The 22,160-nt window shown below is 41.6% G+C and overlaps 3 protein-coding genes across 3 annotated transcripts; 2 read left to right on the forward strand and 1 right to left on the reverse strand.

Moving 5' to 3' along the window:
- The first annotated feature begins 3,204 nt into the window (after positions 1-3,204).
- epor (erythropoietin receptor) lies at positions 3,205-8,769 on the forward strand. The gene is made up of 8 exons (XM_083930875.1): positions 3,205-3,314; positions 3,729-3,864; positions 4,832-4,998; positions 6,001-6,152; positions 6,894-7,053; positions 7,207-7,294; positions 7,407-7,494; positions 7,825-8,769. Exons 1-8 carry the CDS (start codon positions 3,215-3,217, stop codon positions 8,563-8,565), a joined length of 1,632 nt encoding a protein of 543 aa, XP_083787001.1. The 5' UTR covers positions 3,205-3,214; the 3' UTR covers positions 8,566-8,769.
- Positions 8,770-11,886: 3,117 nt separating this feature from the next.
- On the reverse strand, positions 11,887-13,844 carry swsap1 (SWIM-type zinc finger 7 associated protein 1). Its single transcript, XM_083930642.1, has 2 exons — positions 13,417-13,844; positions 11,887-12,806 (listed from the first exon to the last, which is right to left on the reverse strand). Exons 1-2 carry the CDS (start codon positions 13,684-13,686, stop codon positions 12,237-12,239), a joined length of 840 nt encoding a protein of 279 aa, XP_083786768.1. The 5' UTR covers positions 13,687-13,844; the 3' UTR covers positions 11,887-12,236.
- Positions 13,845-14,054: 210 nt separating this feature from the next.
- On the forward strand, positions 14,055-22,160 carry znf653 (zinc finger protein 653; the record flags this gene model as incomplete). The annotated part of the gene is made up of 10 exons (XM_083930865.1): positions 14,055-14,350; positions 14,585-14,625; positions 15,584-15,901; positions 18,676-19,193; positions 19,308-19,482; positions 21,038-21,122; positions 21,268-21,379; positions 21,476-21,590; positions 21,668-21,767; positions 21,983-22,160. The coding sequence occupies 10 exons, from the start codon at positions 14,055-14,057 to the stop codon at positions 22,158-22,160; spliced, it is 1,938 nt and encodes a 645-aa protein (XP_083786991.1).

Below are 22,160 nucleotides of genomic sequence, written 5' to 3' on the forward strand. Positions count from 1 at the left end.
TTTTTTCACGTTTTATCTGAAGAACCAGAGAAACCACACTCTGCCATTGTCCTCCACAACTACACATTTCCTCATCCATCCTGTCACCAAGGTCAGGAGGAAACAACTACCTTCCTTGTGCAGAGCCTCATACACTCTCAAACTGAACTTATCTGGAGTTAAATGTTCAGAATCAGAATCGTCTTTATTGTCATTATGTACAATGGAATTACGTGTGGCCTCCTCTCTTAACCCATTAAGACCAGAAGCTTTTTAATGGAAATCCACTGCTAGGCAACAGCCTTGGTCCATGTTAACTTCCTGTCAGCTGAAGTCAACCACACAAACTGCAACAGGAATGAAACTGGACACATTTAGAATGTTTATGTTTACAACTTTGAAAAGGTCTATCGGTTGTGACGTCTGTGTGTATATACCTTTAAGATCGGATGTGACGTCTATGTGTACCTTTAAGATCGGATATGATGTCTGAGTGTATAAAGCTTTAAGATCGGATGTGATGTCTGCGTGTTTATACCTTTAAGATCAGATTGGATGTGATGTCTGTGTGTATATACCTTTAAGATCAGATTGGATGTGATGTCTGTGTGTATGTACCTTTAAGATCAGATTGGATGTGATGTCTGCGTGTTTATACCTTTAAGATCAGATTGGATGTGATGTCTGCCTGTATATACCTTTAAGATCAGATTGAATGTGATGTCTGCGTGTATATACCTTTAAGATCAGATTGGATGTGATGTCTGTGTGTATATACCTTTAAGATCAGATTGGATGTGATGTCTGTGTGTATATACCTTTAAGATCAGATTGGATGTGATGTCTGCCTGTATATACCTTTAAGATCAGATTGAATGTGATGTCTGCGTGTCTATAGCTTTAAGCCTGTATGTACCTTTTAAGATCGTGTATGATGTCTGCGTGTTTTGGATGATTATGTCTTAAGATGGTGACCAATGAGAAATGCAAAGCAATTAATGTAATACACGTGAAGAAAACGGAAGGGGAAAAAAAACTAAACAAAAACTAATAACTTTGCACCTCCACACAGGAGGATCCGACATAAAGGCAGACTACAACATTAATGACAACAATCCGACCATGACCCAGAATATAATGTTGACATTCTGTGCAGTTTTTTAGAAAACCCTCAGGCTTTGGAAGGTTCTTTTCAAACAATGCTCATAGAGTGTATTTTCCCAGGTGTCTTAATGGGTTAAACATATCAAAACAATAGATGAAATCAGAATAGGAACAGAAGCTGAGACCGTCAGTAAGCAGCAGTTAACACTGTTCACTGTGGCTGAAAAGGATGTGGAGCAGAATTGAACCAGGCTTCATCAAATGTGTCCTCATCTGCAGCTGAATGTCGTCATGTGAGTGAAATGCAGCTTCTCTTTGCATCAGCACCCGCTTCTCTGGGGTCAGGCTTTCTTGTCTCCCTTCTTATGATGCAAAGAGCCGCTGAATTTCATTTAAACTGACGGGGAGGGGCTGCTGCGCCCCCTCCCCCCGCTCCACTTATCACGGGTGAAGAAACAGCGGTGTCTGCAGCGCTGATAATGCCGGTCAAACGAAGAAAACATGTGGGTGCAGTGAGTAGATAAGAAACCGTTTAGGTCTGCTTTTTAGGTGTGTGAGTACTCTGCGGTTTCCGTTACATGGGCACATGCAGGGATTACGTTGGCCCGGGGCCAGCCAGGAACTGGGCTCCGTCTCCTCACACCGCCCCATGAAACGGGTCCGCTTCAGCCCCCGGCCTGGACTACAGGCTCTCCCCATCGACACAGGTGCTCAGACGCATTTTCAACATATCTTTATTGTGTTTTGTTTTCTTGCAACAACATCCAACAATCTAAACATATGGCATCAATACAAAATAATAATGAAAATATTAATGATACAGAAAAGGTAAATGATTGAAATGCCCCAGTAAAATAAATAAATAAATATAAAGATAAATTAAACCAACAAATTCGTCAACAAATTGCTGAGCAATAAATGATCAAATAAATCAATAAAAAGAGTCCTCTAAAAATAATAACAATATTATCAATAAATCTAAATAATAATATTCTTAGTAAAGGTTACATCGTGCACTCCCAACATCAAATTAAATATTGTCATTATCTCATTCTCTCACTGCCTCCTCCCTATCTCACTAATATCTTCCAAATGTCATCAAATTCAGAAGCTTTCTTTATAACAATATATGTCAATTGTAAAGGGACAAACTCGCTGTTAAGTTAGTCAACCAGTGGTTTAAAGAGGGGCAGTCAACTTTCTTCCAACATAATGCAATACAGCGTTTGACCTGCAGTAAACAAAGGCCATCCGTTGTTCTTTCTTTGCAAGATAAAGGACAGTCATCTGGGTAAATCCCTAAAATACAGAACTTAGGGCACAGAGGGACAGGGGAAGTTGTGATTTGAGAGATATACTCTTACACTGAGCTCCCGAATGTTTGAATATCTTCACATTTCCATAAACAGTGAAATAATGTGCTATGGTGATTGTTAAACGTATAACATAGATCCAGTATAGTAGAATCTAAGTTATTTAATTATATAGAAGGAATATGTCCGCATTATCCAACTCGATGATATCATTCTCAATCAAGTGTTGATGGTTTGAGTATGTGTTTTGTGTTTAACATATTTACTCCATTCACTGAGTGAAAAGCTCAGACATTTTTAATATATATTATATTAAGATAATACAATTATTCCCATTAGTTATTATCTCTATGCGCCAATATTCCTCGTGCCCCCTCTATCTATCTATCTATCTATCTATCTATCTATCTATCTATCTATCTATCTATCTATCTATCTATCTATCTATCTAGCTCTTCGTTTGCGCGCTTTTACGCACGACCCAGGTTCGCGTCCTCACTCTCCGCAGAAGCAGAAACAAGTCGTAAACATCAATGACCGCTTTATTCCCGCCCGTAAACAAGAACGTGAAACGCTCTGTGAGAGTGCTCTCGCCCCACCTCTCCTTCACTCACTTTTGGAGAAAGTAAACAGCTCGTCTCATCGCACCTTATCGCTCCCCAGCAGGCGCGCACCCGCTTTGCTCTACCCATGGTATCTAAACAAAAAACAAGCTTCCCCCCTGCGAGAGCTGCAGCAGACGCGTTAGTAGCAGGTTGTTTTCTCGGTATGCCGGTGGGCAACAAAAGGCCAAAGTCTTTCCCAGAGAAGACAAAAGGATGATATGCGGTCACCTGAGCCGATTGTGGGCGCTTTACGTGATACTCTGCGCCCTGCGAAAAGCGTCCATCGTCCAGGGCGCACGAGATTTTGAAAAAAGTAAGACAACTTTTTTTTTTATTGTCACCCGTTAGAATAAAAGGTAACCGTTTACAGTAGAACAGAGGCAATATCTGCTAGATTAAAAAACAAACTCGGAACTACCTCTCATATAATTAGTTGAACACGCCACGTTATTTCTTTCGATTTAATTATGGAGATCGTATTTCAGTTTTATTCAATTCAATGTGATTGATTGTGCAAAATCATAACTAATGTTATCTAAATTTACTTTGCATAGAAAGTAGGTATAGACCACGCTCTGACTTACTTATGATTTACAGAGACCCAACAATTCCATTGGCTTACTATAACACAATGACGTCTATGTCTATGATGATGATGATGATAATAGTAATAAGCAAAAAGTCAAAGCTTTTGTCTCTTCACACACTTGTCTGGCCACCTCCTCAGTGTCTATGCTGCTGAAAGAGGAACCAGAAAACCCCAAGTGCTTCGCTGAAAGCAAGAAGGACTTCACGTGCTTCTGGGAGGAGGATGAGGAGAGGGCCAGCTCCTTGGATCAGTACTCTTTCACATACACATACCAGTAGGTCACAGTCACAATAGGACAGTGCAGAACAACAAGCAATGTGGTGTCCAATCTGGCCATTATACTGTAGTTCAAAACTGGCTTTCTTTGTACTTTACTTTTCTTTTTTTCTACAGCAGCCAGTAGGTTACATATCCAGGTTAATAAACATTCATTGAACTGTTTTTACAGACTGTTTTAGGAGCCTGATATTAAATAAAAAGTCAATATATCAGTCTAGATCACTGGTTCTTAAACTGTGGTTCTGGGACCGCTGGTGGTACTCAAGCTCTCTCTGGTGGTACTTGAAGGAATCTCCAAAATAAAAAAGGAAACATTATTACTAAATTAATATAATTCTAAGAAAATACTTTTAAGATCAAGACAGCATTTCCTGTCATATCTTTGTTTCAGTATCAGCCTGTTATGTAGTCATGTTTGTGAGTTACGAGCTGAACAGTGATGGTAAGAGTGAGCAGAGGTCAAATGATTGGTTTGAAAATGCTGATGTCAGCTCTGATGCTAACTCTTCCTACAGCGTGGCTGTGGCTGAAGACAGTCACCAATAAATAATCTTCTGATCAGGAGTAAACCTTCCTGTCCGTAGCTGAATAGTGTCGTATTTGTGTTCTGTATTTGAACATTAGACTTAGCGGTGGGACTCGAGAGCCTGATTTTAACTGAGGAGGTGCGTCATGTACAAAGTTTAAGAACCACTGATCTAGATACATGAAAACAATTGTACCATTCAACATAGTGCAGAATTCATAGTGGCCTTTTCATGTATGTGAACTACAGAAAAGGACTTTTGAAATGAATTATGTTAACTTCTTTCATTCTCTATTTTGTTGGATATACTGCATTGTCTTTTGTTAATTTTTTTTTTGTTCTTGTTTTTATTTTGTTTGTTGAATTTTACAAATTCAAGAAAGAAATCTCCTTTGCCTGAACCGACAGCGCTTCTGTCTTCCTTTGTCCCGAGCAGGAATGAAAACAGCCACAGGTGCCCGCTGAGAGCCCTCCCTATAGCAGGTGGGAAGAAGCTGTTCATCTGCCATCTGAACCGAACCCAGATGTTTGTCAAAATGGACATACGAGTTAATCGGGAGGGAATACTGTTCCACAATCGCAGCCTTCTCATCGAGCTTTCCTGTAAGTTTTTTCACTGCACCCTGTGCCACTGCCTTAACTAAACACCACAGAGGAGCGCATTCGTAGGGTCTGTATGAGAAGGACGGATTACAGCCATTTTCATTGACAAATCCAAATAAATGCTAATGCTGCTGTGTATCTGCTGGATGTGTAAATAATCAGGCTGTTTGTACATATACATATGTAATCTATGTCTTTTTTACTGTAGAAATGACATTAGAGATCATACGACCCCATTGATGAGTATATGTTGTAGTGATAGGCCGATATATTGGCCTTATGTTTTTTAGGTGTATCAGCTGATGCACGCTGCTGCATTCACCGATTTTCTTTAAAGATTATTTTTTTAGCAGTTTTCAAGCCTTTTTTATAGGACGGACAGGAAATGGGGTGAGAGACAGAGGGGGAGACATGCAGCAAAGAGCCGCAGGTCAGAGTCGCTGCCTCGAGGACCTTCAGCCTCTTTACATGGGGCGACTGGTCTAACCACTGAGCCACCAGCCGCCCCCGCTCACAGGCAGCTCCATGTTGCTGGAGACGCCTTTTTTAAGTTCAATGAACGTTCCTTTTTTTAAAAACTGAGACTCATAACTTTTGTTATCATCACTGTGTATTTTTTATGATGTAAATTGAGGGAGCAAAGTAGTATCGGCTCCAAATATCGGCTCAAGAACATTAGCAGTCTGTATCTGTCCTCAGCTGTAGCTGAAAAAAAAAAGAAACGGTATCGGCATCGGTCCTAACAAATCCATATGATCAATCCCTAATAGGTTTAAATAATAGACAACTGTTTGCTAACAGGTTCATAATCTTAAAAGGGTTATAATATATCAGTGCTTGTTTCCTCTGCCCCAAACCGTGGCCAAACAATAAGTTGTTTAATCAATATGCAATTGTACCATACATGCGACATGTGTATGGCTTTATCCCAGTGCTGTTCATGAGCAAGACTAGGCTCAGAACCCTCCCTTACAAGCTGCCTCCTGTCTATCTGATCGGCAGTTCTTCTGGACCCCCTGGCTAACGTGACGGTGAGTGGCACGGGTCAGCAGGGCCAGCTAAACGTCAGCTGGGTGCCTCCTTCTCTCAAGTACATGGACGACAGCATGATGTACGAGGTCAGCTACACTACGGCGGACAGCCACGTGGGGCAGGTATGTTGGTTATTTTAATACCCTGCATGACCTCACTATGTTAGAGCAGTGGTTCTCAAACTTTGTACATGATGTACCACCTCAGTTGAAATCAGGCTCTCTCAAGTCCCACCACTGAGACCAATGTTTAGGACAAAGGCTTATTCCTAATCAGAAGAGTATTTATTGGTGACTGAAGGGGTAGCATCAGAACCGACATCAGGTCAAGTCAAATTTTATTTATATAGCACATGAAAGTGGTAAGTGCAGTAAACATAGGAATGACAAGAGAGATTCAATGTAAAAGAGAGAACATTTAGAGGGTAACCAGGGGGCACTAAGCGCTGGCACTGGCACTTAACGGACATGTCAGTGTTTTCACACCAATCATTTTACCCCTGCTTACTATCTTGCCCTCACAGTTTAGCTCATAACGCGTGAGCATGACAACGTAATAGGCTGATACTGAAACAGGGAACAGGAACAGGACAGGAAAACTAAACTTATTTTAAATTACATTTCATGGATCTTAATAATGTAAGTATTTTCTTAGTGTTATATTAATTTAGTAATTAATGTCTCCTTTTTTTTATTTTGGAGATTCCATCATGCACCACCAGAGAGAGCTTGAGCACCACCAGTGGCCCAAGTACCACAGTTTGAGAACCAGTGTGTTAGAGGTTGAACAAAGCTTTGATCAACAGGGCTGCTGAATTGTATTGGCCCATATGGACCTGTAATGATGAGCAGAGGACTGTTTTGCAGGTAGAGGTGGTACGAGCCAGCTCAGAGTTGATCCTGAGAGGCCTGCAGCCAGGCACAAAGTACAAGGTGCGAGTGCGTGTAAAACTGGATGGGATTACCTACGGCGGCTATTGGAGTGCCTGGAGTGATCCAGTGTTCATGGAAACAATGCCTGCAGGTGAGTGTTCATTCACATATACAACACAAAAATACGTCACATATTCAGAGCAGCACAGACACCTCTTGAAAGGGAACGTGTAGTACCAGATTGTTTTGCTTAGTTTGTTACCAATGCAAAGTATGTTTTTTGATCATTCTGTGCCTCCTCCAGAACCTGACCTACTCATCATGTCCCTGACTCTGATCATCTCTTTCGTCCTCATTATGCTGTCTCTCACCATGCTCCTGTCCCATCGAAGGTCAGATAACAGGCAACACAACAACGGTTGCTTCTCTCTGGATCTTACACTACTGATTAATGGAAAAAGACAAATGTAGAACTATATTTTTCAATATCTCTGCTCATTTTAGGTTTGTAATAAAGAAGATTTGGCCGACTATTCCAACTCCTGACAGCAAGTTCCAAGGCCTGTTTACTGTTTATGGTGGAGACTTTCAGGTAAGACGTTCACATCCAAGGTAGAGGCTCCGAAAAGCTGTACAAAGGTACAAGGCTGGTTTGTGCTAAATGCTAACATCAGCACGTTGTTCTTTTTTGTCTTAGTGGGCTAGCATGCTAACATTATGCTATTTAGTCATGAACTAAAAGACTGGACATATTGATAAACTGTCCTGATTGCATCTAGTTGAGATATTTTACTCAACACCACAAATGTAAACCACATGACATTATAGGAAAACAGGAGGGTGCCCTCTTGTGTCAGAAAATGAAGTCAGAGCCAAAGATCTTTACAGAGCAGCCATAATCCTTTGTTGTGTTTTTGTGTAGGAATGGTTAGGGCAGACCAATGGAGGCATATGGTTGACTCCAGCTTTCTACTACTCAGAGGAATGCCCTTCTCCTCTGGAAGTCCTGTCAGAGCTCAGCACTTGCCCCGCCCTGCCTTTCCCGCCTCTGCCTCCCAAAACCTCCAGAGCTTTGACCACAGGCAGAAACGAAGACAAGGATGTAAAGACAGGGCTGGACGAGAGAGAGCCGTTGGAGAGGGATGATTCTGCTCCGACAGAGCGATGTAGAGCCACACAACACAACCACTGGCTGATGGACCGCTTACGGGCGCTCCACCAGAACCCAGTGCCCTGCTCCCAGTCCTCTCTGCTGGAGTCGCAAGACGCTTACGTTACCCTCAGTGCCAACAACCACAGTGAAGACGATCAGCTGGACGACGTTTTGGAGGAGACCTTACCCCTTGAGGTGCTTTTCGCCTCCAGAAAGACAGTGTTGTGTGAATCTCACTCAGACCTGGGATCCGTGCAGCAGAGCTCCGGGTCGGGTCGTCTTTCATCACAGTCCAGCTTTGAGTACCCAAACCACGCCTGGATGCCCAAAGGCCCTGGGTACACCTACATGGCAGTGGCAGACTCCGGGGTCTCTATGGATTACAGTCCCATGAGCAGAGTAGACGACATTGGAAAAGTGGGTTTATACGCCAATGATTACAAAAACGACATCCCTGCTCATAGAAGACCCTTCCTATTAAATCAGCACCCCTTCCATTGTGACGGCTGAGAGGGAGCACAGCCTGACAGGCTGCACATGGTCAGAGCTCTGAAGCAGGTTCAGTAAAGCGTTTTTGGATCTTCACCTAAAGCTACATAGCCTCTCAAACTGTTAAGAAAGGTGTACCAAGGATTTGTGAGCAGACAGAGAAGCTTTAAGTGAAAGCTAAAGGACTCAAGAAGAGAAAGCCTGCTGGATGTACGTACATCATTTCTACCACTGATACCAGTGCAAATGTCTGCATGCTGATCTGTAAGTATCCTATCCTGTAGATCAGCAGGAATGTTTTATAATTCACCTAAAATTCAAGTTGAGGGAGTGAAATCCTTGGGTGATTTATTCATATTTCAAATGTTTGAAGAGTTGTTCCAAACGGACTCCAGTATCAGAAATGCCTTCAGTACTGCCTAAAACGCTGGTTTCTGTATTGGTGAGTATAGGGAGTCTATGCATCAATCCAATCCCATGTAATTTAGCCCCAAGCAAAAGCTACTTTAAAGTAGTCTTTAAAGTCTATTTGTTCTTTTTCTTTTATGACTGATTGTCAAACTTTATAATGAAAGAAAGTTCTCTGAAATTCCTTTTCTGTATTTGTTTATGTTTCACAAAGGGTTGAAGTGCATTAGCCAGGCCAGACAACAATGAAAGTAAGCATATCACATCCTGAAATGGAAGACTGAACAATACAGACCCAATATCTGTTCTGTTAATGTGTGTTAAATAGGGCTGCTGGTATTCCATAGTTTTGTATCGTCAACAAATCCTGCAAACAACTGCTGTCTATGTAACAAAGCCTGATATAACTTCTCCTCTCTCTAATCATAATTCCCATTCCATCCATCCCATACAGGATAACATGAAAAGCATAGGCACAATAGTGTTAAATGCTAATGCATAGCATGCAGATGTTTATCAGGGTGAATGATAAACATGTACCCCATCTTAGTTTTACCATCAGAGTTTACAGTGTAAGCATGCTAACAATAGCTAATTATCACTGAATGCAACGCGCAGCTAAGGCTGATGGGAATGTCATGTCTGCAGGTATTTGGTCATAAACTAAAGTAATGCACAGATTAGAAATTCGACCTGATGATGGTAGTTGATGCAACATTTCATCCTCTTGGGACGCTGAATGTTTGTCCATATTTCATGGCAGTTCAGAGAGGAGATATTTAGATCTGGACCAAAGTGTGGACCAGATCAACACTTCTATTCTTAGAAACATGCCACTAAAATTGTTAAAAACATGAACTCAAATTGTTAAAAAAAATATTAAAACATGAATTGCACTGCGACATGCTCCTTTATTACAGTGGACATGGGTACTGTGGGTTATTTTAGGTAAACTCACATACACCATCACAGTACCACACTCGCAAAACAGTCCCCCAAAAATGTAGCATTTACTCTTGTTTAGCTAACATTTGCTATACAATAGTGTCCAGCTATGTTAGGAAAATTCAGTTTATTTGTGACCCATTCGAAAGATTTCCGTCTTCATTAAGAACCAATGGGCTTCAGGTTGACAGGGTAGGAAAGTCAGAAGGTATTGAGAAAGATCGAAGAACACTTGGTTTGGGGATTCGTTGACAATTACAAAACAACTTCTTCTGAACCCTGCAGCCATTATGTCAATGTAATTTCCACTGTACTCACTGTATTTGTAAATAATATGATGATTTTTGTATTTTACCACTAATGCAGATTCCTGGAACAAATGAAGTATAATTAGTACTACTGTAGATAATATTAATTTTCATAATAGTAGCTCTTAGTGTCTTTCTTGTCATGTTTAAGTTGTGTTTTAGTCACTGCTGCCACATAAAGAGCAGAACATGTACATGTAATATAATTGATGTTTCTATTAAATACATTTCAATTCATCCCAGTTTTAAAATCAAACTGAATCATTTCAATATTTTTTTAAGCTTGTTTGTTTTTATGGCTAAGGATAAAATATTAGACCTGAAATTTTAGCTACTTTAAAGGATATAAGACATTTTTCAGTGTGTTTACTTCGATTTTTTGACTTGACGTCTATTTTTTATTAAAGAAAATACAACCAACTGGCTGTCTGGCAATTACATTTGTTAATATTGTTTTAGATGTGTGGTACACATATTATTTAGGCTTTTTTTTTTTTAAGAGAAAATAGGTGTACTGTTGACTTACAAATAGAGTCATATTTTGTTCCATGTTTTTCTTTTTCAGAAACATGCAACTTAATATCATTCATTCATCTTCAATCTCTTGTCCCTGTCGGGGTCTCGGGGGGGCTAGAGCCGATCCCAGCTGACATCGGGCGCATCAGGACGCCAGTCTATCACAGGACACATAGAGACAAACAGAGACAGACAACCATTCACACCTACGGGCAATTTAGAGTCATCAATTCTGTACTAAAATGATATAGTAATTATATACTGTATGTCGTCGGATTTGTACTGTATGTATATATGCCACTTCAGTTCCTTGACACATGTGTGACACGCATGTAAATCACTCATATGTATTAAATCAGTGGTTCTCATCCCCAGATGATTAAGGGGATACGAAAACATTTAATGCTTTACATTAAAATATATGTTTATTTTGTTGTAAAGTCTATTTGTCTGGTCTTTTGTCACAAAAAAATGTTTCTTTGTGTAAGCCGGGGCCCTGAGCCAAAAATATTGGTAACCACTATTCAATTTAAAACAAGCCCATTCCTCAATGTCTACGTACATGTTTTCATCGTGTAAAGTTTTCTTCATTTCTTTGACAAAGCCTTGTGTCATTTAGAATGTCAACTCATATAATGGTGTTCATCTGCAGTCACTGGGGTCCTGTTAGCTGACATGTGAGAGGGTAAAGATTACACCATGCTGTATCAGAGATAAGGCAACAGTTTGTTGGAAGATCAGTCTGACAGAGGAGTCATGATGGTCAAAGCAAAAGCAAGAACTGCACTGATGAATGACTGGAAAGGCATTGTTCAAAAAACACTTTACTCATGAGAGAAGGATCGGAACACAGAAGATGAAGCGTAACAGTGACACAGGCTGCATCCAAACTACTAAATTTTCATTCAAAAACAATCTCTGTCCAAACAAGCGTTTTAGCTCCTTATCAGAAATCCTCTGCGGACACATACTGCGTGCTGTGTACTGTGCACAATGCACTTGCTGGTGTAAACAGGAAGCAGCTTTTCTAACACGTGTTAGAAATCATGGATGTATATGTTGAAAATACAGAAAATACTTCAGAGGAAGAACAACAATGGTGAAAAGTAAGAGCAGAGATTTATTTGTTGGACAAGACAGAGAGAAGGAGCACCCACACAACAAGTCTGAAATCACAAAAGGTCTTTCAGCCTCAGTCTCTGTCAGTCATCTTTTCCAAATGTCTCTGTTTCTGCCCGTCCAGACTAGTTTTCAAACTAAAACGGGCTCAGCTGCATTTCCAAACACCTCTGTTTTAAAGGCAGGTAGAAAAATATATACAATTTTAAACAAAAATGTAGTAGGGTGGATGTAGTACAGTACATCCTCATCCTCACTGTAAATACTGTACCCAAGTGATACAATTTAAATGCAGGGGAACTAAAAAATGAGCCTTTTCTCTGAACAATACTCACTGAGTGAACAATTCAACCTTCAATTTCTCCCCCGCTGATAAAATGTTTTGGACAAACGTTTTCAAACCAACTTAAACTCCATTAAACCATCAGTGGAAATGAACAGCTGCCACTCCTGGACTACAGCTGGCCTGTCCTCACAGTCTTTGGTACAAGAGGCCTCTGTAATGCCTGTCCCAGAGAGGTAAATGTGCCACACCTCCTGCAGTCCAGCTGCTGCAGCTTCATAGCTCTTGTCTTGGTCCAGAGTACAGCGTACCTGGAAATAGCGATCCAGAACATCAAGGATGGGATCTGTGGCAGAGGCCTCCCCACTGGCCTGCCCCGAGTCCACTTCTGACTGGAAAGAGGCGATGATGCGGCAGGGGGCCGAGCTCGAGCAATGTTGTCTAAGGAGTTTAGTGAGGAAGGCAGCGCTGTCGCACAGCAGCGCAGATAGGTGTGCAGCACTGGACTGCTCTCCTGGGTGATATCCGCTGTGGCTGTTGCCTTCAGGACCACACAGGTAGCCCTCCAGCCTGTCAACTATGATCAGTGAAGGAGGTGTGGGAGACGTGTTGGGGGACTCGTGAAGGCTGGCCACCTGATGCAGCAGCTCCTCCACTGTCCTAGGATAGGAAAACTTGATTTTCTGTGAAAATAAATTATACTTTTTTTAACAGACAGGTGCTGAATGAGCTCAGTTTAGTTTAGTTTATTAGGATCCCCATTAGCTGCAGCAAATGCTGCCGCTATTCTTCCTGGGGTCCAACACATGCATACAATTATAATAATGCATCATAACAAAAATAAAATAAAAATAAATTTAAATTAGAACATACAAAACAAAACAACATTACTGTAAATGTACAGACAGTAATTTTAGCCATGCAAATGATATAAGTGACCCTTCAATATTATACTATAAGCCGTGTTTTAAATCACATTACATATTCATAATCATATCAGTACCAACACTCAATATCACATATTTATACTATAGATACATGATATTACTATAATATATTCCATATCGATACCAATATTATAATATATATCATGATTATATCAATATCTCATAATCTACACCCGCTGGTCAGAAATGTGATGTAGTCTGTGATAAATCAACGAATAGGGGAATATGCAATCGATCATAGCCCAAGCTGATGTCTTATTAGTAATGATAATAATACACTTGATAGCAACTTTATAACATGAAATATATAATGTACACATAGTGTGAGAGTAAGTGATGGGTGTACCTTCAGACTCTGTGGGCTCAGGCTGGGGACACACTTTTGCAGAGACACCGGAAGGCTCTGAATTTGTGTTTGGGTGAAGAACACCACCCTCACCCCCATCTCTGAGGCAGCTGTCACGGCCGCCAGCAGCAGCACGGAGCGGCTGATGGTGGTGTCTCCGACCACCAGCGTGTTGCAGGTTGTTGGTGATGGAGGGGCGACCGTTTGCTCCTTCCTCACATCTGTTTGTGACGTAAAAGTCCGAAACACAAGTGTCAAAATGTCTGTCATGGCTGACACTCAGAATCCACACACAAATGCTGTAGTTCTGTCGCCTGATAACGGGGTGCACGCTGAAGTTTCCCGCCTCTGTTTACATGTCGCACATTGGTGTTCGAGCTGCTGCAGTCCGTGTGAAAAACAGTGTTTCTGAACCGTTCCGCTGCCGCCACGGTTCTCGGTGTACACAGTTATTATATTTCTCTGAGTATTTAAACAGACATTCACTATACAGGTTCACAACCGTGTCCCGTGAAAGTTAACAACCCCCATGTTTTGCGGAAACAGCCTGAAGAGGCGTCTGTATCAGGGCTTCCCGTTAAGTCTGACAGCTTCCGGGATGCCGGCTAATCACAACAGCAGCAGCTGTTACGGCCAAGATGGCGCACAGCCTGGCAGAGTTGGAAGTTTCCCTGGACACTGAGCAAGCTTCGTACCAGGAGAAAGGTCTGTTGAGGCGTTGTAGAGGACGACCCAGACTCACAGACTCTGACCGAGCACAGAGGCGTCTTGAATCCCGAAAGAAGTACGATGTGAGGAGGGTGTATCTGGGAGAGTCGCACAAGCTGTGGAGTGAGCTCCGCAGGAGGACCAGCCTGAGTGATGCTGGACTGGCAGAGTATCTGATCCTGCTCAACTCCACCTATGGAGACAAGTACCAGCAGGAATACTGCGGGTAAGCCCGCTCAATGCGATGTCCTCTTTATTTGATACACTCTAAGGTTTCCTAACCAGGCCGTGCACGTCTTTATCATAAAGGTCTGCTGCAATGTTATTAGCTATAACACTATTATGATAGCTCTATTCTGTCAGCCATGATTCTTTTCTTTTATGGCTGTTTCAGCTTCATTGAGTAGCTGTTTTATTCTGCTTTACCTGACCAGTCATTGTCCAACTTACTGCATTACAGGAAGAAGATTGCCCCAGAATTCTCAGTAAATCCGAAAAAAGGTGAGTGCCATTGACTGATGGGCATGTGTTCAATCAGTCACTTAGCTTAAAGTGGGATTATTACAGTGTCCGTTTGAAATATCCAGGTAGTTTATATTTGAGCAACTAGTTTGATCAGTAATTTCATCTTTTCAGCCTGAAATCTGCTTCTTTATACTTCAAATGTATGTTTATGTACATTTCACAAAGATCAACTACTAATGTTGCTTCAGTAATAACTACTGCAATAGACAACGGCAAAGCACCATGTTAAGAGAATAAATACATGAAGCTTGAGGAATGACAAGGAAAAAAATCAATATTAGGAGATACTAAGTCAAAGTTAGGAGGTAGTAAGTCATTTTTAAAGTCACAACTACAACATAATAAGTAGACCAACTAATCACCCAGGTTTATTAATGGACGGGAGTAGCTTGGTCCTTTTGATCCAGAGTGTTGCTGTACAGAGTGTGGACTGGCAGCTGGAGAAGGGCCTGTTCACCTCCTGAGCACTGCCATAGAAATGAGCAGTTTGGAGGTTCGGTGTCTTGCTCAAGGCAAGACGCCGAACCTCCAAACTGCTCCATGGTTAACCCTGTGCTACTCACTCAACGCCCTAGTGGCCATAGCCAAAATGCATGTAGGGATTTAAATATGACCTACACTGGATATCAAAATTAGAGAACAAATTATAAATACTTGATTTATGCTGAAATATTGTTATTTTTTATTGTTCATAATTTGATAGAATATCCTCTGTGTCTATACCACTGCTGTACTAGCATGTTTTTTAAATAACCAAGGGACTTCACCAAAAAAAAATTGTGAAACAAACAGTGATCAACACTAGAGAACAGTAACCACTGTGTCAGAAGAGAAGATTTCAACAATGTTTTCTTCTCTAGGATTCAAAAATGAACAGGAAGTGTAGAGGCCACAGCTTTGAATGACTTCAGCACAGACTTTTGTTGTTTCCCAGGCAGGAAGGAGTGTGTGTCCAGTCTCCAGAGCTTGGTGTGTTGGTACCAGGACCACTCCTGCTCCTGCCCCCACGAGCCCCAGCTCAGAGCCCTGGAACCCCAGCCAAACTTCTCCACCGCTGCTATCTGGCAATGTGATTCCAACCACTCATTTGTGCAATACCTTTTCTCACCACCGAGGGAGGCCAGTGACTCTGAACATGAAGAGGAAGCGGAGGGAGAGTACGATGAAGAGGTTGCCGCAAAAACAGATGTGCCCGTTGCTAAAGGTGTAGTGAGCCGGAAGAGAAGGAAGGAGGCTCACAAACATTTCAAAGGTGCAGAAAGATAACTTTGTTCTTTGACTCCTTTGGGCGGTTTTCACTTTCACTGTTGATATTACGAGTAGTAACATGTTTATCAGCATCTGGTAAATCCTGAACAAGCTCTTTTTATTTATCTGCTTTTCTTTTTTTGTGACAAACTTTTTATTGGTTTTCGACTCCACTGACTCCAACAAGGTTTCACAGTATACAGACATATATTTAAATATACAGATTATACGTACAGAAATGAATGGGAGCAAGGAGCTATCCTCTTGCCCGCCCCTCTCACCATTTCACGCATATCTTAGATAACATTATTCATTATTTGTTTGCAATCGTAGTTCATCTTTTTACAGACAATATCATAATTGTACACAGAGCTAGGTATTCAGCCTCTCATACCTGCCCTTCCACATATCAAAATACATGTTCATACAGATGTATATGTATATAACAAATAATCAATTATAACAAAGTGATACCACAACCACAAAAAACAACCAAAAAACAAATAAGCAACAAAACCCCTTCTGTTCTCATTCCATTACATCCCCTTACATAAACACATATATATATATATATATATTTACATAATAATAATAATTTACAGATGCAGTTGACAGTTCTAAGACTAATATACTTTGAACGGAGGATATCCGTTGATTGAGAAAGTGTGTGGGGCATCATCTGTAACAAGGAGTTTATTGACTGCGGTTAAGCCAGCAAAACAACCTACTCTGATAATTGAATATATTAAGAAAAATTCACCGTAGTTCAGTAGTACAGTGTTTGGGAGGCACAGTGCCTGGACCTTAGTGAGAATGGATACTATGTCAATGACTTCGACTGGAGTACGCTCAAAAAATGTGTACATATATGCCAGTAGTCATTGATTACTCAGAAAGCATATTGGGGGGCGGGTGGTGGCACAGTGGTTAGAGCACTCGCACCATGTAAAGAGGCTGGAGGTCCTCAAGGCAGCGGCTGCAGGTTTGACTCCGACCTGCAGCCCTTTGCTGCACTTACACTGTACAGTTCAGGACTATAATTACATGATGTTGGAGAAATGTTCTCTTCCGATCAGCAGCCTGGCAATCATTTTTCAAATCTGCATTACAAACTGTCTTATCCAAATCATTAATGTTTTATCTTTTTATGCACTGGAGATCAACATACAGAACAAAGTATTAATACTTTATTTATTCTGAAATACTGTTATTTTGTATTGTTCATAATTTGTTATAATATCCTCTGTGGCTATCCCACTGCTGTACTAACATGTTTTTTAAATAACCAAGGCACTTTAACAAAAACCTTTATTTAGTGAAAAAAATCAGTGATCAACATTAGAGAACAGTAAGCACTGTGTCAGAAGAGAAGATTTCAACAATGTTTTCTTCTCTAGGATTCAAAAATGAACAGGAAGTGTAGAGGCCACAGCTTTGAATGACTTCAGCACATCTGCTCCCACAGGACATCACTAGTTTCTCACACTGCTCTGGTTTGATCTGGGTCTGTTCTGACTCAATCTCTTCCACAGTTCACTAACAGGAGTGGGTTTATTACACATTACTTTGTTACCAAGGATTTTCCAGAGATTCTCTATGGAGTTTAGATCTGGACTCTCCTTGTTTCAATATTCTGAGCTTTAAAGAACTGCTTGACCTGTTTTGCCGTGTGACAGGGGGCATTATCCTGCATTGCAGCTAGTTGAAGACAGTTGCAGTGAAGTGTTGCATGGTGCTGAAGGAGGTTCACATAAACATTTGCATTCACTCTGCCATGTAGCTGTACAAGAGGCCCAACTCCTGCTGCAGAAAACATCCCCAAACCATGACACTTCCTCCTCCAGAGTTAACTGACTTCTTTACACACTTTGGGTTCAGTCTTTCCCCAGTCCTACGCCAACATAATGTTTCCATCAGACCCAAATAAACTGAACGTCCTCTCATCACTGAAGTCACTCTGGACCAGTTCTCCTCTGTCCACACAACAGGCTCCTCAGCAAAGGCAAGTGTAGCCTTTTGATTCTTTCTGCTGACGAGAGGTTTGGTCACTGCAGAGTGGTCTTTCAGTCTAAATTGTCTTAAATGTCGAGACACTGTGTTCAGAGACCAACTCCAGCTGCAGTGTTGAACTGATTCCCCATTGAGAGTCTTCTCATCATCCTGTCCTCTCGTGGACGACCGGCCTTTTTGAGGGACTTAAATTAATCTGTGTCCTTCTAAAGTTTCAGTCTTCTTGAAATCACAGACTGTGAACACCCAACCTCTCTCTGATGGTTGAGAGGGTCATCCCTTTGGCCTTCATCTGGACAACCTGCTGTCTCAGGGTTTCAGTCTCCTCAGAGCAGCTTCCATCTTACAAAGTAACCAGGAGAGCTGCAGATAAATAGGGTGTGTCCAACAATTCATTCATTTATCACCAGGTGAAGATTAACACCAATAACTTGGAGGGATCTGAAAGTGTTGAAGCGCCTTGGTTATTTAAAAAGAAGAGCAAGTTATTAGGTAAGTGCAATAGCTTAAAAAGCCGATCTATAGAGTGCTACATATAAGTGTTCTTCCCTATCTTTTCATCTTCTTAGCCAAGGTGCAGTCGGAAGAGATGCGTTTTTAGCCTGCAGCGGAAGATGTGTAGATTTTCTGCCTTGCTATTCTATCAACTTCTGAACAATAAAAAACAACAGTATTTCAGAATAAATCAGGTATTAATAACTTGTTCTCTAATTTCGATCTCTGATGTATATGTATGAAGTATGGCCACATGTATCTGCTTTTTTGTAGATGTGGGAGAAAATGTGGATGTTTCTGAGGAACATCATATAACCGTGAACCTCGTAGAACAAGCTACAACTCTAGACCACCAGCCCAGAGATGAAGCCTCCTCCAAGGATGTCCCCCTGACCGGACAGCCTGTGTGGGAGATGGAGATGACCATGGAGCAACAGCAAGACTCCCCCACAGCAGAATATCATTCCATCCCCTCAGAGGAGGAGACTGATGATCTGAGACGAGACAGAGATGGAGGAGAAGACAGAGAAGAGTGTAGGACTTTACCGCAGGGATATGAGTGTGTTACCGTTACGGACTCCTTGGCTGAAAAACTGAAAAAGGCAGATGAGGACTTGGTGCTGTCACAGAGCTTGAGTGGCTCAGTCAGACTGGGAGCTCATCGAGAGCTGTTAGTCCCACCGCCCTTGCAGGTACAAGAGCAGAGCGAACTGTTTGACCCTCAGACACTGCAGACGGTGGTGACCAGCTGTGAGATCCCTGACCAGAGGACACCTTTGGAAGGCTCACAAGTAGGTGAATGAGTACCTTGCAGATATGTTTAAAGGAGGTATACATTTGCAGTGCACATCAAGGAGTGTACTATTTTTTCCCTCAAAAGCTGCCGTTGTTTTTTCCATCCCTAGTTAATTATCATCACAGGCCCCAGCTATGAGGCCCTGGCATCAGAGGGCATCCAGCTCAACATGGGTGGCGGAAATGTGGAGGAGGTTACCTGCACTGTTATCGGCGGTGTCACCTATAACCAGGTTTGCACGTCCGACTCCAAACTCAGACCAGTGGATGAAGAATCCATGACAGGTGAGTGACATTCAGAACTGACGCCGCATTTTTCAGGCACTACTCAAATTGTGCACAGGATTGCTGAATCCAAATGTGGGACACCTGTGCTCTTATGGGTGTCTCTATACCTGTGAAGTCCAGAGTGCACAGGGCTGTCCAAATGCACTATTCATCCAGTCAGTCCGTACAAGCTGTGAAACTCATTTTATTTCATGGGCCACACACAGCCCAATTTGATCTGGGACCAGACCAGTAAAACCATTGCATAATAAAGTATGTATATATATATATATATATAATTAATTATTTTAGTGTAAAGAAGTATAAGTACATTCTGAAAACATCTATAATTAATAAGCAACCTATTTACACAACAGGTGATGATCAGCCTGAGATATCAATACTAACTAATGAGGATAATACAATTTCAACAATATGTATCGGCTTTCAACTGTATTCTGGTCAGGATGGAGAAGGAATGAGTTTGATAGTTTTGCAGAATATTGTTTGTTTAACACTAAAAGGTGTTGTGAACCCACCGAGTACACTGGCTTACTTTTGACCTCTGTGAAGAAATGGGAACTGGTCCATTTTTCTTGCATATCCCAACACTCTTGGCATTTTTCCACTGCATGGAACCAACTTAACTCGACTCAGCACGAATGTCATAAAACATACCCGAATTCACAGCTATGTAGGACATTACTGCAGCCGTCTGCTGTTGCTATTTCGAAACCGCAAGCTTGTGGAGCGGTAAGACGGTGGATAAACACATTTAATTTCCTGTAAAATCTTCAGAACAAAATCCCCCCCATTGCTTTGTTATATAAAAGCTTCAGCAGAAAGTTAACACTTTTAAAATGCCTTTCTCTCTCTCGCCTCCTGCACAGATGTGATATGAATCCCACAACATACGCTTACCTCCCTTACTTTAGTATCAACTCAGCTGGCCTGGAACCTCGGCGGAGGTAGTACTAAAAAAGTACCAAACAGGTACCAAGTCCACCTATCCACTAGTTTTGCCAAAGGAAAACCAAAAAAGAGTGAGTCGAGTTTAGCAGTACTGTGCAGTGGAAAAGCGTCATCTGTGTCCAATTTGGCGGGCCGGATCTGGCCATGTTTTTGAGACCCCTGGTCCAGAGAATCCAGGTGCAGACAGATACTAGACTGCAAATGTGGATTTAGGATGTAGCTAGGCGGTTCCCTAGGGTGCCACCAGCTGCAGGGGTGCCAGAGAATAGGAAGAATTTTAGTTTGTTATTGATTTTAGAAATTCAATTCTACAGGGCTCAACAATAACTTTTAAAAGTGGTTGTCAGGCTTAAAATAAAAATAAAAAATTAAAATGTATTTATTTATATTTTGCTGTTTAAAGAATCTGTTGCCAATATCTCAAAATGGTCGCAATTACAACCTGGCAACTCTCACTGTTGACCTTTGATCTGCCTTAAAAAGTGTTCAGAGTTTGGTTGAAGCTGCATTTCTGCTGACAGGAAGCTGCAGGATGACTTGACTATTCAGCCCATACCTGCATGAATCATTTTGTTATCATTTTCGCACTTTCTCTCTGCAGGTTTGAGTGACAAACAGCTGCTGCAGCCGACTGTTGATCCTTTGGAGCTGAGTAGTGACAGAGAGCTGCAGCGGGGTCTGAGCAGGTTAGTGGCCCTCATACTTTACATGGTGAATTCCAGTGCAGGTGACATTTGGGCAGATGGAGAAGGATTGGAAGTCTTAAGATGGTTATCCAAGTCCTCATGTAATAGTGAACCTAGTCTGTGGTGTCTGGTTTTGCAGTGTCAGGTCAAAGAGAAACAGGCGAGGCCCAGTCATTGAGCCAGACGGGATGCTCAAGATGTTCCACTGTCCGTACGAGGGCTGCAGTCAAGTCTATGTGGCTATAAGCAGCTTTCAGGTAAAAGTTGTAATTTATTTATACTTTACATTTCAGCTACAGTTGTTTTTTTAGCTTTCAAACTTCCATCTGTTCAATTCCTTTCCCTCTTTGTAGAATCACGTCAACCTAGTTCACAGGAAAGGGAGGACCAAGGTTTGCCCTCATCCAGGCTGTGGAAAAAAGTTTTACCTCTCAAACCACCTGCATCGCCATATGATCATCCACTCAGGTGGGCTCACAAAGACACACTTGTCATTTTCAGGATCTTCACCTTCATAAACCAAATGTAACAGAATCTGTTTACAGGGGTCAGAGATTTCATCTGTGAGACATGTGGAAAATCGTTTAAGCGTAAGAATCACTTGGAGGTCCACAGGCGGACCCACACGGGAGAAACACCACTCCAGTAAGTTACCACAGCTTAACACGGATCTTATTATGACATTTTTTGCTTTAAGCAGGTTGGACTGAAGTTCCAGTCTGTGAACCAGGATTTTCATATCAGACAGAGGATAAAAAAAAAAAAAAACTTATCACACAGCCCATAATCATATGATTATCACCCCTCTCTTTATGTCCCTTTTCCTTCCTTCTTGTCTTCTCCCCAACCTCATCTGTCAGATGTGAAATCTGTGGCTACCAGTGTCGCCAGCGTGCGTCTTTGAATTGGCACATGAAAAAGCACACTTCTGAGGCCCACTACAACTTCACCTGTGAGTTCTGTGAGAAGAGGTTCGAGAAGCTGGACAGTGTTAAATTCCACAAGCTAAAGAGTCACCCTGACAAGCAGGCAACCTGA

Source organism: Echiichthys vipera (genome assembly GCF_963691815.1).
Source record: "Echiichthys vipera genome assembly, chromosome: 17".
Classification (NCBI taxonomy): domain Eukaryota; kingdom Metazoa; phylum Chordata; class Actinopteri; order Perciformes; family Trachinidae; genus Echiichthys; species Echiichthys vipera.